Here is a 16,925-nt window from a genome sequence, read left to right as displayed (position 1 = left end):
TATTACGTCAAGATAAGATATACATAACTGCACGGACGGTAGCATTCGTAAGTGGTAACGCCAAGCGCTGAAATGACATGCAATAAATGTAACAATGAAAAGCCTAATACGAAATTTTATTCTTCGGGACATTTGTTGGAAATTTATCGAGCTTGATATACGCAATATCTATAAAAAGCGGTACGCAATTGCCAGCCATTTAAGCAAATAAAGGTATCGTGCAACATTTTTTTAACAACAAAAACATGGAAACTTCTTCAAATAAAATCTACTGAAGAAGATTGATGATATTTTTATGGGACTAAATGAACAGCTATTTAACGTTAAATAAAAATGAAATCAACAAAATCGATTCATACTGTCCCAAAATTCTGAGGCAAAAATAAAAAAGAAAAACATTCAAACGAATTAAGAACCTCCTTTCCTTTGAAATCGGTTGTAAATACGTGCCTGAAATTGAGTCAAATCGGGCTATAGCGGTCAAAACCAAAACTCGGTCGGTTAAGTAAATAATGATTAAATTAAACCAATCTCCGTATACCGTGTAATCTATACGCCGGGGATTAAAAGTGATTACATTTATTGAATTAGTTATAGCGTGTTTAATAACACTAATGGTAACAAATTTACACGTGTCGATACAATCTTTGTGTAGGATGTTGATGGCCAGATAATGTTTTTATAATTTTTAGGTAGGTATATGGTCTTTTTTAATTCAGAATAGTTGATACTCGAGGAGGATAATGAGATATCGATATAATAAGTTTCACTTTCGATCTGGATGAACTTGAAATGGAATCGGGATCAGGATAAGGAAAGCACACAGTGTAGGATGGGAAAGACGATGATGATCTTTAATTCTGACATGCGTATAATTTGGAAAGTAATGATTAATATCGAAAGCAAGAAAATCTTCAAGAGTAGTATAGTTTTAACAACAAAAATATACAGCCGTCTTCTGAAGTAAAGTAACTGAGCCAAACTTTATGAATTTTTTATAGGATTAAATGACTTCTATTTAAGGTTAAATAAAAAAAAATGGTTTATGCAGTCTGAAGTTTAGGGCAAGGTAAAAAAATATAGGTAGACGACTTGAGAACCTCCCCCTTTTTTGTTGAAAATAGACCATCATCGGTCGGTATAGATAGCTTATATACGGGGAATTCCTTCAAAGATAACAATAAGTTCAATTTAAAAATGTAATTGGTTAGAGACCTTATACGAAACACATATACACTTATACTTATGTCTGCATATTTACTGAATTGTGTGGAGGACATTGATACCTGTTTTGACATTGAGATGCATAGTTAAGTAAATCACGAGGATGATGATCAAAACAAAGTTTGATAAGTTGCCCAGGGTATTCAGTCCAGGGTAAAAAGCATTTTACTTTGATTAGAGTTGAGATGTACTTATGGGAAGGTGTGACCTAATTTCGCTTACATGTTTCCTGAAGCCTGGAGTACCAGGCAAAGATTCTCTTCTTTTTCAGGGGCTAACCAAAACAAGCCTAGATAAGCATTAATTCCGTCTTATGTACCACAATTGTACGTGAAAGTTTAAATAAATAAATAAACGTTCAATCAACTGATATCTGTCTATGTTTATTTCAAATCCGATCGATACCAATACACTATCAACGTTATTTAGCTTAATTAGTCATATTTTTATAGATAAGAAGATAAGCGAACGATATTTGTATGAATGTGTAAGTTTATCATAGAAACAATAACAACGTTTGATTCTATGAAGCACATACCTCAAGAATCTTTTCCACCCTAAGGCTACGTTTTCAACCTTACGTGGAGGGTTGGCAAGGGATGTGTTTAAGAATCAGCGAAACCCCTTCGTTTACCAAACATGGCATAAAATTCTTCCAAAGTAGTGAATGTGTTGAAGCGAAATGGTTCTTTAAAAAAATCTCCGCAGCGCCAAAGGAAAAGGCATCCCAAGGTTATAAGATGCATGGTGGACAAATAATAATTTTTTTTTAATCCACCAAAAGAACTTTTGAACGTAAGAAGACCACTTTTACCAGGCTTCTTTAGGGTACGAAACTATATCATTTCTATCTCCTACTTAATTCTCCCGTTTACAGCAAATTCGTATAGGAAGGATAAGATTTTTGTTCAAAGGTCATCTTTAGCTTAGCTAGTTAGGTTTCCTACATCGGTTACCAATTAAAATATACCAAAACATACTTCACAAGTCAATTACATTAGAACTTCAAAAATTGACAACTGATACAATATACAGGGGGCATGAGTGCTCGATTAAAAGTTACGGAGCGACGGTAACCAACGTAATTGGCTTAGTTCGCCCTTAATAAGGACACAATATGATGGTGAGTGCCAAGTTGTCAATACGTTGTGTCGGAGCTAAACCGCAAGTTTATGTTGAGGTTTTGTTTTTCTGGGCCATTCAGGATCCACAAATGTGAACAGCTTTACTGTAACACCGTCAACACATTGCTGAATGCGAATAAATGATATGAATATAAGGTAACACGTTTTTTGATGGATGACATGCATAGCTTAGTTGTGTACTGGGTCATACAGGTTTAAGACCAAAATTATTATATTACTTTGCGGTATTGGCTCCACTAAGGGATATAAGTTGTCTTTCTGAAATGTTTAAACCATTACCGAAAGTGAGGAAGTATGCTGATCATGAAGTACTTGTTCGTCGTCTATATAGAAAGATTATTTTTACCGGAGGTGGTACATGAATAGGTATATATTATGCAAAACGGTTTTATTTACATTTACACAACTTTACATAACCCACTTAACAGTGAACAGTGAGCGAATCGGGAGCTGTCCAATGTAATTTCGACACAAGAAAAACGCTTATTAAAGTCTTAATTTGACTCGATTACTTTTGAATTAGGGACATCCTAATCTCTGAACTTGTACGGAATACTTTGTAAATAGCCAAAGCAGTCCTTAATTATTGAACAATGTTTCAACAACGTTTGTCTTTTTAACCGATAGTTCTATAGACTATCGAGTGCAAATACACAATCATTACTTAGTGGCGTGATGGATATATACCCATCGAATATGGAGTCATGTAATTAGTGAACAATAATTAACACTTGCCTGACACGCTCCGAGCATGCATTGCGGTAGTTAGTGTATTGTTATTGTCAGTTACTAGTAATAGTTTAAATAGACATAACTACGTATGAAATAAAGTTATCGTAGCATTTTTTTAAACGACTTTCGTACTAAGTAGTTTAATCGTTTTATCGCGGAGGGTTTCACAAACATTCAAGTCACATGCACAAAGACACCTACAGACTCGGGACAAGCATTCGTGGATCGCACTGTCCTACGCGGACATCAAACCCGCAACACGACGCGCACCTTGGATTTGGCGTAGTGACCTCAACCACTCGCGCCTAGCCGTGCAGTCTATTTTTGTTTATGGTAACGTTCATGAGGAGGTACTTTAATAATGCCACGGTTTACTCAAGCGTATTTATCGGGATCGTCCGACTAGTTGCGGACCTAACTGGAGTCTGTCGATTTAAGCTATTTGGGGATCAATTTTCGATACCAGTCTAGGAATATCCGAGAGCTTGTTTTTTGTAGATACGAATTTAAAAAACGATCGATAAGGTAAACTTCAAGAGAAATTGCCTTTGGATAGGAAATAGTGCTTCCGCAGAAAGAGTATAATTATTAAAACTACGTTTTACGTAGGCAAGTGATGGCTGAGACTGCCTGAGACAAATCGATTAACTGTGGAAATGAAAGTGACTGTAAGACGTGGCTGTTGGGGATTTCGATTCGACTAGGTGTAGTAAAAAATCTATTAATTCGTTAGTTAGATATATTGAAAAGAAAAGACAGGCGAGTCGGGCAATTTGTTTCCCTGTCAATACCTGCCTTGTCGCTATATCTAAGTAGTTTTTTTTTATTTCGACAAAACAAATAGGTCTAAGAGTTGTCACTAATCTGCAATGCTTTTTATCAACAGTCAGTCTGGACTAGACTGGAGTTGAATGTGAAGAGACCGTAGCCCAGCAGTGTGAGACAAAGTTGAAATAAATAACTATCAGTCGCATTATGAATTATATAAATACTTTGCAAATAGGCTCAAGAAAGAAACAAAATTTCCAAAAAAGCATTTGTCACCCACCAAAATCATGACCGTGGAACCGTTATTTTACCTCGATTTTTAATTTTTGTATTCGTTGCTATAAAGGCGGCAGAAATACGTCATTAGACGGGCGGACAGATATATGACGGAATAGGTTTACATTTATTCCGGTTATCCCAAAGATATACCCCCTAAAAAGGGGGGTAAATTAGGAAGAGTACTCACCAGCACAATAGGCACTGTCTTGAGCTTGGTCCATTGTATCCTGAAGGAGGCCCGGTTGCATTTAGCAGAGGTGAGCTTCAACCATCCAGGTAGCTCTAGGAGGTCTGTCAGCAACTCTTCGTCCAAGGTCAAGTCTTGCAGCTCACCGGAACCTCGCAGCGCTGAGAGGGAGATCTGTTCTGGTGACAGATTCTTTGTGAACCTGGAGAAGGGAGTTTTTTTTAGATGAATTAAGGAACATTATGTGGCAATGCTGAGAATGAGGTGGATCACGTGAAACGTTTGTGGACGATATCTTTTGGAACATTTATCAAAACCAGCTTCTTACAACTATTAACATCACAAAGAACTCACGTTATTAAAATTTAATTTAAAAAGAGTGTCAAAAAGTAGGTTTAGATACCTAGATTATTCACTAAGATTCGACATTGAGAAAAGAAACTTGAGTACAAATAGAACAGTCCCTATTCATACCCTACAGTACATAAAAGTTGAATCAAAGCAGAACTTTAGTTTATTTATGAATAATTCATTACTAATGCTTCATCTTCCATATTTTATTATTCATGCAGTTCATAATGAAAACTGAATATCAAGTGAACCACAACAAATAAGCTGTCAGTGTTATGATATTATAAGGGTAGTTACAAAGGACCATGGTCGATAAAGATAAGATAGCAATCCACTCGTCAATCTAGTGGCGGAACCTTGTTCTACAGATTGACGCCGATGGTGGATTTTAGTTAATTTCGGGTGCATGATAGCTGAATGGTCACCACGCCAAATCTACCCCGGGACGTGTCGCAGGTTCGTTCACCAAGCAGGACAAACATTTGAGTGACGATTGCTTGTTCTTACTCTGGGTGTTTTGTTAATGAGATTAGATTTTTTCTGACGAGCGGCAGAAGAATTACTATCCATATTGTGGGATTTTTTTATGTTAATTATTTTAACGACTTTTGTCAATAGGGAGTGAGAAAGGACAAGAATTCCGTTTAAATTGTTTGCATACTACAGACTTCAATGATAATGCAGTTTTTTTGGCAGAATTCTGGATCAACACAATTTAAATTGCCATTAATATGATAAGAAGAAGAATGACACACATTCAACATTCCAAAAATAAACAGGGTGACTGATAAGTTTCAAAGTTAAAGTTCTACAACAAATTATCACATAATGTTATTTACAAGTTGTGTTAAAATTGAACAATATTTGTTAGTGTCTCAAACAAATTAGGCCTTATCTCTTTGAGCTGTTATCACTTTTAGAAAGTACCATGCATATTTAGTTGGTATTGCTATCACTGTATTCAGCACGGTCATTTGTTTAACTACCAAATACTAAATAAGATTTTTTTAACGGGTGTTACAAAAATCAATCAATCAATCAATGATGATTGAATCAATCAGATGAATCAATCAATACATGTTAAAAAACTGAAATATTTTTAAATATCCGTTAAAAAAACTGTTTTTTTTGCAAAGAATAGTTTGTAGTTCAACCAATGACCAAAGAGATGAAAACTTAGATAAAGTATTTGTGTTCCCCACAAGGGGGTTGAGCAAATATGGAATAAATATAGAAAAAAAATCAGTGTGGAATGACACAGATAAAGGTAAAAACCAAAACCCATGACTGGATGAAAGCAACTAATGTGTTTAACATTTAGATCTTAATTTTCCGTCTACTTTGTATTTTTTTGTATTATACCAAGCTCGCAGACATAAAAAAAGAACTGTTTTGGGGTAAGAACTGCAAATGAGACTCTGTGTGTTAATGAAACTCTGCAAATCCAATAATTACTTTAAATGACCGTTTATACAAGAGTATGCAAGAAAAATCTAGTATTACGCTTACATCATAACTTTAATAAAATTGAGTCATAAATTTTTGTGGTAAAATTCCAAGAAAACATTTCACAGTACATCATATTCCATGCTAAATAAAGCTGGCAAATGCGTTTATTAAATATGTAAAACAAGTTTTTTTCAAGCCATTGTATTTTGATTCAGGGCAACAATTTTAAAACCACAACTAAATAATTAAACTAAAGTTAAGTGCAACATATTTAAATTAATATCAACTTCAACCTCTCTTTTAAAGGTTGTGTTTGAGATTTAACAAATATAGCTTATATACATGACTCATTAAACAAATCAATAAATATTTAACAAATCTCATAATACAACATATTATGTTGTATGTAGTATGCATACTTGAGTTGTGTGCCTATAAGTTACAACATTGGTCTCAGACAATAAAGGGAATTCCCAAGAAACAGATTTCAAGGAAAAAATAAGACAGCAAAAAATCACTTGTTTCTTATACAATGTCTCATTTACAACTTGTAAAAGATGCATAATATTAAAATAAATTTTATTAGCACAGCAGTGACAGTAAAACATGCTTGTAACTCAAACCAAGTGGCCAAATGTTTGAAGTAGATAATCGTCACTGGTTAAAGAGAACGAATTTCATTTTATGACCGAAAAATAATTGCATTAAATAAAATAAAGAAATATATTGGCTGAACTATGTAATATTGTTAAATAAACTGCATTATTGAAAAAAAAGGTATATACAAATATTGCAAGTCTGTATTAATAGCAGAATGAGCCTATAAAATAGTTCTATCTGTGTTCACTATCTCAAGATTTGCACAAAACATAGTTCTAATAGTCTATAGGTATGATAACAATACATAAATAACTCAAACAAAGACCAACATGTGTGCCAAATTAATTGCGATTGTTAGCTACCTCTTTCAACAACAACAAGTAAACCCAATCTATGTTGAACTATATGCATGTAAAGCCTAATTACAAAAAAATAATTAAATTAATAACGAAATTTAATAATCTATAGAACGTATACAATAAAATCAAAGGATGTACGCACCTCGATAGATGTTTAAGTAATTGGTTCTTTATTATAGTCACCATTTTTAATGATAAATTTGTTAAAATCTAACTAAATAACACGGAATTTATCAAAAAATCATTATCGCACACACGAATTCTCATATCCAAAGGTACTTTTCATGTGAACGAGTGACCTGAGGAGTGAATGAGTTGCATGAAACGTCAACATCGACCGATACTGAGATGATATTCTCGACATCATTACATTATGGTTTCATTTTCTATTCTTAGAATTTTGGGATTTTATATTGAAATAATGCGTCTTATTCGTGTTTATGAGAATAAAAGCAATTGCACCAGCAGCATATTAACCGCTATATTTTTTTGCGTAAATTGAAACAGCTCCTCATCTACATGGTAACGAAACGCAAACTGAGTTATCAAACCGCGCGACATTTGTTTACCTGTCGCTAAGTGACAATAATTTATTGATTGCTTGTAAAAACTAGTTTTTGTTATAAACATTTTACTATTACATCAAAAGTAATAGAGTATAAAGAAGAAGTTTATATTCAAACCAGCTAGGAGTACTGGCAGTTTATGGTTTCCGAGACGACATTTGTAAGATTCTAAAAACAAGTTCATTTTGTCACAAAGTCTTTTGTTGTTATTTTAGGAGCTTCATTTTCGTTTACAATATTTAATTTCGTATTACTGCTTAGTGAAAAGAATTTCTAAGTATTTATTGTTATCAATCAGGGATTTTAAATTTAATTTAAAGAATACAAATCGAGCAGTAGGTTACTAGTAGATAAACAATTTTGCTGTAAGTTTATTGGTAGGCGCTTATTGACTATAGCCTGAGGTGGTCAAAACACGTGGTTGGTAAATGTATTTACTATATATTTAACTTTATTCTGCTAAGTAGATATAGACGCTAATGTAATATTTGTTCAATGTATCTAGTCCTATAATGTCTTGCGAAAAGTCAAGATTTGTAACTATTGGTGGCAAGTATGTAGGCCTACCTGTACATAAATACCTTAATTTCTTTGATTTTATCTGTACTTAGGTAGACAGGTTTTAAACTGCACTTATAAAAAAAAATAAGTGGATTTAAACTAATAAAATGTGTACACTTAACTTCAAAATCAATTGGCTATGACCAAATCTTTATTTAACGTCATTATACCTAAACTCTGATAGAAATGTAGGAAGATACCGAAATTTAAACTATTTAAGTTTCAAGATTTATAATATCAGATGACGAGGTTGACAGTTTGGCACAAGCTTTGTAAATATACTCAAACCACGGAAGTTGGGCGCCCCGTGGAGTCTAGATAAACACAGACGTCTGAAACGTAATAACGGCATTTACCTACGTCCACAACACATCACCCTGAAAAAAAACGTATCTAAATATTTACTCGGAATTAACCATGAAGGTTGATTTAATACTTCTTAATTAGCACCAGTAACACTAGTAAGGTTTGGAGCACAAGTAGGTAAGCTAACTGTATTTGTTTTAGCTGACCACAGTATATGCACGCTTCCGCAATGGCACGCCGAGAGAAAACCGTAGACCTGAATTACATCGATACCGAATTCTCTTCTGGGGACTCTAAAAAGATGAAATCGAAACGCTACCAGGAGGAAAACAACAACGAGGTCGATGAGCTCTCGAAGGAATTGTCAGAGATGGATGCATAGTGGATGCTGTAAAGAGACCGAATATATGCGTGGAGAACTGCGTCTACGATGGATCTGAGTCTGAGCATGAGAAGTCCGAGGTCTATAACGAAGAGGATGCGTACTCCGACGAATTTGAAGAAGATAAAAGTGAGGAAGAGGAATCTGTGAAGTCCCTCCCTAAGTCTGAAATGAGTGACACGAGCAGGGAGCAGACTTTAAGGTCTTCCGTGAAACTGACCAAAAGTCAGTCTTCTATGTCGAGTAATAAACCGCCTGTATCCGTTTCTGGGAGATCGACTAGTTTTGGGTAAGTTAGCCAATTTATTGTCGGTAAAAATTAATATTCCTTTTCTATTTTGTAACGTAATTCAAAAAAAATTAATACCATACTAATACTTTTGATGATCCTTTTTACTTTCTAATAAACCTTAACACCAATCGAAATTAACTTATCATGAACGTAAATAGATTTTAAAAGGTTTAGGCATTATATGGTGGGTCAGGGTTTTGGGGAAATTACTTCTTTCTCTATTCCACATCAAATACATTTCCAGATCAATATCAGGCCTGAAAACTCGCCGCATCAACATGTCGTTCACTAATGAGAGGCTTCGGGAGATTGAGAGGCACAACCACATACTGCTGACGAAGATCTTGAGCGCCAGAAACGCGAGAAAGTGCTCCATCCCGCCGCGGGAACAGGCGCTCCGGAGACCGGTGCCCTCTGCCGCTGTGTGCCGGAAGAGTCAGCAGAGGCAGATCGATCATGATAATATGGTGAGTTGCTGATACCCAGAAATTTGGAAAACTGTGTTTGAACTCGCTGTTGGTGTGTAGGAAATGCTAGAGCAAGTCTTTCTTCATTAAGTGTGCCTTCCATTACTGGAGTCCTGGGGACCATTATTTACATTAGAGGAAAAGGAATAACTATTTCTCGTCAAAATTGTTCTATGATGAAAACAAAAACTGGATCAATTAATCAAGTTGCGATAAGCTATCACCGGTTGATAGCGCGTCTGTATCATTTGCGAATATACCAAGCTGCATTCGTCCCGCTACTAAACACAGTCCTCTTCCCATAAGGGAAGGTTTATGCATCATCATGCCAGCTTACTGCGTGTTTGGCGATTTCAGTTTTCAAGATTTGGAATCCAGGTTTCTTCCGAATGTGATTGTGATCGCGATGTTCATTTGCAATAGTGGCATCGCCTGCTTTGCTCATACTAAACCGTACATAGAAAACCGCAAGGCATTTTATCTCATTTTTCTTAGTAGGGTTCAATAGGTAATTGCAGGCACTGTAACATTTACCAAAAATCTATTTATTATAACGACAGTTATTATTTCAGTACTTAAAACCTAACTTGTTTATCGCAATAATTTGTTCTTCATTTTATTCTATGGTGCTTGCTCATCCCTCATATCAGCATATCTTCATATTTCATATATTACATATTTCGTTGCAGAGTAGGCAGAAGTCCAGGCGATACTGACGTTGCGTTAGCATTTTAATAAAATAGTAGGTGTGTGAATGCCTGAGCACATCCCAATTTTGCAAAGAAATTCTTAAATTTACTTTCATATATCCAAAACAAATAAAAAACATTCTTAAATATTTCGTTTCGGAAATATAGTAAACATTCATGGCTTCCTGTTTATCATTCCATAATAATCAAGCCAAGCAGAAAAAATTACCAAATACCACATTTTGGAGTGAAATTGGGACATCTATCAACACCACTCAAAAAATAAATATCTATCTTTCTACCAATCTCATAAAACCTTTCTTTTCTACTTAGATTCTTCTCAAGAAGATCCAGCGAGCGAAGTCATCAGCTTGCAGCATCCGTCGTTGATATAGAAGCGGCGTCCGATGCGCGGGCGCAGCTCTGTTATAATTGCCAATATTGTACACTGTTACTGTCACCTCTACGAGTGATGATACTGTTAATAAATTTATTAATCGAGTTTTTTAATGTAGCTGCTGTTTTATTTTGGAGTAATGTTTAGTGCTGGTTTTTATTGAGGTGTGTTTTTAAAGCTAACAAAATACTTTTATTGGTAGGACTCTGCGTTGGCTAGATATAGTGACAACGGACATCTTATAACAGGACATCAGGATAAACTTATGAAAGAGTGGGAGGGGGGGGAATAGCAGGATGTTTTGGATTGTGGCAGGGAACAATCAAAAAGGTCAAGGTTAAAAACAATAATGCCAAATGTGACTCTGTTAATTATTCAATTAACTAAGAAGGTATGTCCTACGTAAACTTACCTGCCATAACAAATGTATCGCTCAAAATGTATTGTATCGGGCTAAAGTGACATTTTCACTCTGGCTGAGGCAGTGGGACAGACAGCCTGAAGCAGGACTGTCCTGCCTAAAGTGGGAGCTATGGTCGCGTTTCTAATCTATTATTAGTAATTAACACTACCAATCGAAATTGAGATAAATCTAAACCAAAAGTCTTATAGTAAATTACGTCCTGCTGAGAGCGCCCAGATAAGTTATGGAACAAAACGGATAGATGGCGGTACGCGTAGCGCTGGAAAACTCTTTTTATTTTATATATTACATGATGATTGATATTACTAATGCAAAATGTATATTTTAATAGATAATCCATTATCATTCAAACAAATTAGATTAGACAACTAAATAACTGATAAGAAATCTTTAATTTATGGCTGCAATAGTTGCAATAATTATAATCATACAAATATTGTGTGACGATTAAAAACTTACGTATTTCCTTAAGAATATAGATAAATAACAAGGAAAATTATACGTTAAACAAATGTGGAAAAGTTTAAGAATATTCGATATTTCTCGCAAAGGAAAATAATATTGGAACAAGGGGTCTTTGTGACTTGAATGTATATATTCTGGAACCTCTGCGACACAAGGATTAAACGTATTACCTAGCTCGGGAGTCGTATTTCTATGTCAGAAATTGGTTTTCAAATATAGGTTCCGCTCTACGTGAAGTGTCCTGTATCTGACGGTTCCACAAAAGCTTTAAATGTCTTATGCAAAATATGGAGGTGAAATATGGTGTAGGCTGGAGACTAAAGATGTCCTCTGCCTATTAAAAAACCTGTTTTATGTACCTAGGTATAGGGCTTTGTCTTTTTTGAAACCCCGTTTCAATTAAAACAGCTCGACTATTTATCTATACTAATATATAAAGCTGAAGAGTTTGTTTGTTTGTTTGAACGCGCTAATCTCAGGAACTACTGGACCAGTTTTCACCGATGAAGGCTTTAGGCTATAAACCATCGCGCTGCGACTAATAGAAGCGAAGATACAATGAAAAATGTGAAAAAACAGGGCAGGTATAAGTCATAACTTATATCTTCTACCCACGGGGACGAAGTCGCGGGCAACAGCTAGTACATAAATAAAATGAAATATAATAAAGACAAAGACATCACGTTAGAAATCTTTATGAGAAAACATATCATTACAGTGATTTTATAGAATTTAAAATCATGTACCAACACGATATATTAACGCTTTTATGATTTGGTTACTATAAAAAATATTATTATGCGAAGTTTACGTAATCAGTTCATCATACACCTACGGAAAATTATGTATTAGGTATTAATCTCTGACTCTTGTGAGGCAATATGGCATCCCTAAGTATGAATTAATGCCAGTCTTTACTGGCCCACTAGCCAAATGGCGTTTAAAAAAACATTATTCGGGATACCTCGTTTCGGACCCAGCCGGAGTCCATAATTATGAGCTGACGCGGCACCAGGCTCGTCAGTCAAATGCACTCGGGATTTTAGACTTTTGTTTGAATCTGAACCTTGTTTAAATCCCGATAGTAAAGAAATACTTGTTATATATTAATACGAAATTTTGTTACCAGTTCTTACAACACGAATTAAAATAGTTACATTCGAGGAAAGCAATTTTTAAGTGTTTGAAAATAACGATTTTAATGCGTTACATAATGTTCATTTGAATCGTAACTATAGTAGCAAGTAGCATGTATTGAATTAGAATTAGAAGAGAGTAAAAATACTGTTCACACACAGTTTTAAACAATCTCCTATTAGATCTCCATCATCGCATAACATTTTAAAACTGGAAAGAGCAAACAGCACGCGTCGACGTGTGACATCTGAGTTATTTCAAATGCGTAACATTTTTATTAAGTGTGATTCACCCAATTCATTCAGTAGGATGAGTAAATAAAATGATTCACTGAAACCTGTGAGTCCCTCAATCACTGAATAGTTTGAAACAACTTCTGAGTGATACTTTAAACAATTTTTATTGCAATCATAAACAAAAACACATATTACTACATCACTTTATTTGTTCACTGATTCAGACTTTTAGTCTGCTTTAATCTGTCTGCAGTACTACGTATCTTGTAGGAGAAAACTAACAGCAATGGTCGACTAAAATCGTAAAGTTTACAAGTGCTTTTAAAATATTAGTTTGATACAAATTATTAATATGGCATTGATAATCGTGCAATAAATGTTATTAATTTGGTTTTTCTGGAAGACCAGTACCGCTTTATTTAAAAATAAATCTCAGTCAAAATATAGGCGTAAACAATACTTAACTTAAGAATGACACTTGATAGGGCAAAAATATGAAGATAATTTATAATATCTATACCCTAACAGGAAAACTCCTCATCGTATTCTTAATATGTGCGACTCCAAACCAAGATTATAACTTGTATATACATATATAATATTCATAATAAAATACAATTGACAACAACAAGAGCTAACAATAACGTATTCCTCATAAACTATTGAACATAAAACTTATCAGCGTCGACTTTGTTTGTGCAACGTGACCTCTGACATATGTCTCCTTACAGAATATTCCAGGCCGTTTAAATGTTACGATACGACTGTATTCTGATCAATATAAAAGTACTATAAGACTTACTTCTAAGGCATATCACAGCCATAGATAATGTAATAGTTTTTCTATTGAATAAACGACTCCCGCATTAAGGTATTTTTAAATCTTTGGTTTCGCAAACATTCAAGCCACATGGACGCTCAGGACAAGCATTCGTGGATCACATGAATGTTTGTTCTATGCAGGGATCGATCCCGCGACTCGTCGTGCTCAGTAGGTTTGGCATGGTGACCTGAATCAGTTATGAAATAATGGCTTATGGGTGGACCATCCACCATGGAAATACAAATGGAGTTTTTAAACACTGATCCGATTTTAAATAATATATTCGTGTTATATCGACATATCTCCAAGCCGTGCCCTCAGAGCGGGTTGAAAACATTCAAAGTCAAAATGAGTCCTGTAGTACTCCAGTTCAAGAATCTCTTTTCTCCATTTTCATTTATTTTTCACTAGCTTTTCCCCCGCGGCTTCGACCGCGTCGAGGTCGGTTGTATCGCGTTTCCAAAAGAACTCTTCAAATGTCCAGGATAAAAACTATCATATGTTCTTTCTCAAGGTCAACTTTATCTGTGTACCAAATTTCAATAAAATCAGTTCAGTGGTTCAGACTTCAAAGCGTAACAGACGGACAGACAGAATTACTTTCGCATTTATAATATTAGTAGGTATTATCCCCATATCTTGCTTTCGTTTATCGTATGCTATAACCAGCTCCAGTTGTTTACATCCTCCTCCTTATTATTATATTCCTTCGTCTCGATTATTCCTCCTCCAGTTATATTGACGGGACCCTCTTATAATGTCATTAGCGAATCAATATGTGCTTGTTTATCTTACTGAATGACGGCAAATAGGTCACCTGATTACTGTACTTTTACGTGATTACCTGAATTCATTTTGTTATCAAAGATTTTATCTTGTAAAGTACCAATCTATTCATATTCAGCCTTTTACCCGGCTCTATCTTGTATAATATAAGAATTATTTTTATTAAAACGTGTTGTGTCCGTCCGACGTCCGTAGGTATCTCATGAACCATGGTTTGTATAGTAATCTAAGTAGTGGTATCCGTAGCTAACTGGTATAATGAGTGACGAATGTTTTTGCACTGAATTGCAAATTGTTTCAGCCTATTTGTACGGAACCCTTCGTATTGCGACTCGGACTTTTATTTATACGAAAAATTTCTGTCGAGAATGTTGGCTCCTTGAACCCACCTTATTCCTTTTTAAGCCACTTCCAAACCGCCTAATAAATGACTTAAGAACCAAAGTTGTTTTCATGACTGACCATGTTATCGGCTAGATAGACGTCAAAAACACCGTTACCAAGGTAATAAAATAACAAGTGGAAAACCCAAATCACCTTACTACTTGAAAAACTTGAATGGACGTCGAAACAAAAATGATTCACACCTATTTATGGTAATTTACGTAATTTCTGTTTGTTGCAACACTTAGGTACTCTTTTTATACCGTTGTTATTCGCGGTAAAACAATTGAGTGTGGTCGTGAATCATAGTCAACATGTGACTACGCTTTATCCTCTAGTTTGCTTTTAACAAATAGAAACCTCCTTGAATAATTTTAACCTACAAATTTGTTTGTTTCTTTCTAAACTGGGAACTGATAACGGTTTTGTTTGTGCAGGCGTCTGAATAGGATTTTTTGAGTTATTTTTAAATCTGTTTCATCCGTAGATTTATTATAAATTTGAAAAGCATATAACGTAAAGTTGACTTATTTTAAAATACTTTTTTGTATAAGGTAATCAATGCTTAACACACTAATAAAAAATGTTGCTTCATGCGCAATATTGTATGCGAATGAAGGCATTTCAATATAAATATCCAGCAGTCAAACCAATAATAATTAATTTATTTAGGTAGTGAGATAATCTAATTAAATGAGAATATTTATTCCTAAAACCTACAACCATTACCAAGAATAGTTAAATAACAAATCATTAATAGGTAAAACAATAAAATGAAAAATATTATAAACACTGAGTAACGCCAACAGCTTGTTATTACAATAACATTATAAACAACATGTTTATGTTATTAACAGGACTTTAGATTGGTTTATTTTTGCTGTAGTTAGTAGTAATACTAATATTAGTTAAGTAGAAAATAGGGCCGTAATAATTGGCGGAGAGTCTCTGTCAATACCATGAATTTTCGATTACTTTGCAAAAATATTCATTTATGCAGAATTCTCAGGGGAATAAGAAAGAGAGTCTTTTATGTGTGTAAGCGAGATGACACATCGCACCTGATGGTACTCCGTCTTGCTTCTACAAATAGTAACTGACAGAATAATTACTTCTTTCTTAAATGTATTGTATATTATGTAACGAAAGTTAATTGCAAATTGTAACATGTTAAAGCAAAGGCCAAAGCGATGTAATAAAAAAAAATATATGAACTTACTTAATATGCTTTCAAAAACGATTTAATATTCTGTGGGGAAACTTTGGATCTTTATGGAACGTTAGGAACGAAAAGTCCAGTCCGAAGTAGGTACTGAAAATAACTAATTAACAAAAACCAGACGACAGAAATTGAGAACCTTCTCTCTTTTAGAATCAGTTGAAATTCCATTTATTTCAGCCAGTACCTTTGAAGTTTTGAACAAGCCTTGCACTTTTTTATGTTGATTCCTGAATTTATATTCCGATTACTCGTAAAACTGTTACTAAAAACATTCACAAATAAACCTACCAACTTATAAAAACGACACTCAATAACACACAAGATTCCCACACTTATCAAGTATAAAATAACACTACAGTATTTCGTTAAACATATAGGGAATTCCCATAATTAACAACGAAAGGATGTGCTCATTAATGCTAGCACGATATGACCACGAAGGACGCCCGTGCTAAAATTATCCTCTAAATAGAACAATTTGCCTGATAATGTAAAAATAACTTGTTATCGCGTTTATTAGATGTGATATTATCTTTTATCTAGTTATTTATATGCCCTCTTCACTTAGGCAGGCTTCCGCAATATTGCGTTAATAGATTGTCCATAAACGTTTATGTAGGTAATTGTTTTTTTTTCTAGCCGTTTCTGTAATATATTTTTAAACCCCAACGCAAAAAGGGTTGTCTTTAAGTTT

The 16,925-nt window shown here is 34.5% G+C and overlaps 1 protein-coding gene and 1 pseudogene across 4 annotated transcripts in view; one reads left to right on the top strand and one right to left on the bottom strand.

Moving 5' to 3' along the window:
* The window catches only part of LOC113499881 (UHRF1-binding protein 1-like), a 41,230-nt gene extending 33,837 nt beyond the window's left edge, over positions 1–7,393 (bottom strand). For all 4 annotated transcript variants that reach the window (XM_026880462.1, XM_026880463.1, XM_026880464.1 and 1 more), the window contains exons 1-2: positions 7,237–7,393; positions 4,336–4,537 (exon numbers count right to left, since the gene is read on the bottom strand). In XM_026880462.1, the coding sequence (XP_026736263.1) occupies positions 4,336–4,537; positions 7,237–7,280 (246 nt within the window). In that variant the 5' untranslated portion in view covers positions 7,281–7,393. The remainder of the gene's footprint in view (positions 1–4,335; positions 4,538–7,236) is intronic.
* Positions 7,394–7,837: 444 nt separating this feature from the next.
* Positions 7,838–10,747, top strand: LOC113500103 (annotated as a pseudogene).
* Positions 10,748–16,925: the final 6,178 nt, after the last annotated feature.

The sequence above is a fragment of the Trichoplusia ni genome, chromosome 13, assembly GCF_003590095.1.
Source record: "Trichoplusia ni isolate ovarian cell line Hi5 chromosome 13, tn1, whole genome shotgun sequence".
Lineage (NCBI taxonomy): Eukaryota > Metazoa > Arthropoda > Insecta > Lepidoptera > Noctuidae > Trichoplusia > Trichoplusia ni.
Note: the sequence above shows the minus strand (reverse complement) of the source record. Positions and strands in the feature narration are given on the sequence as shown.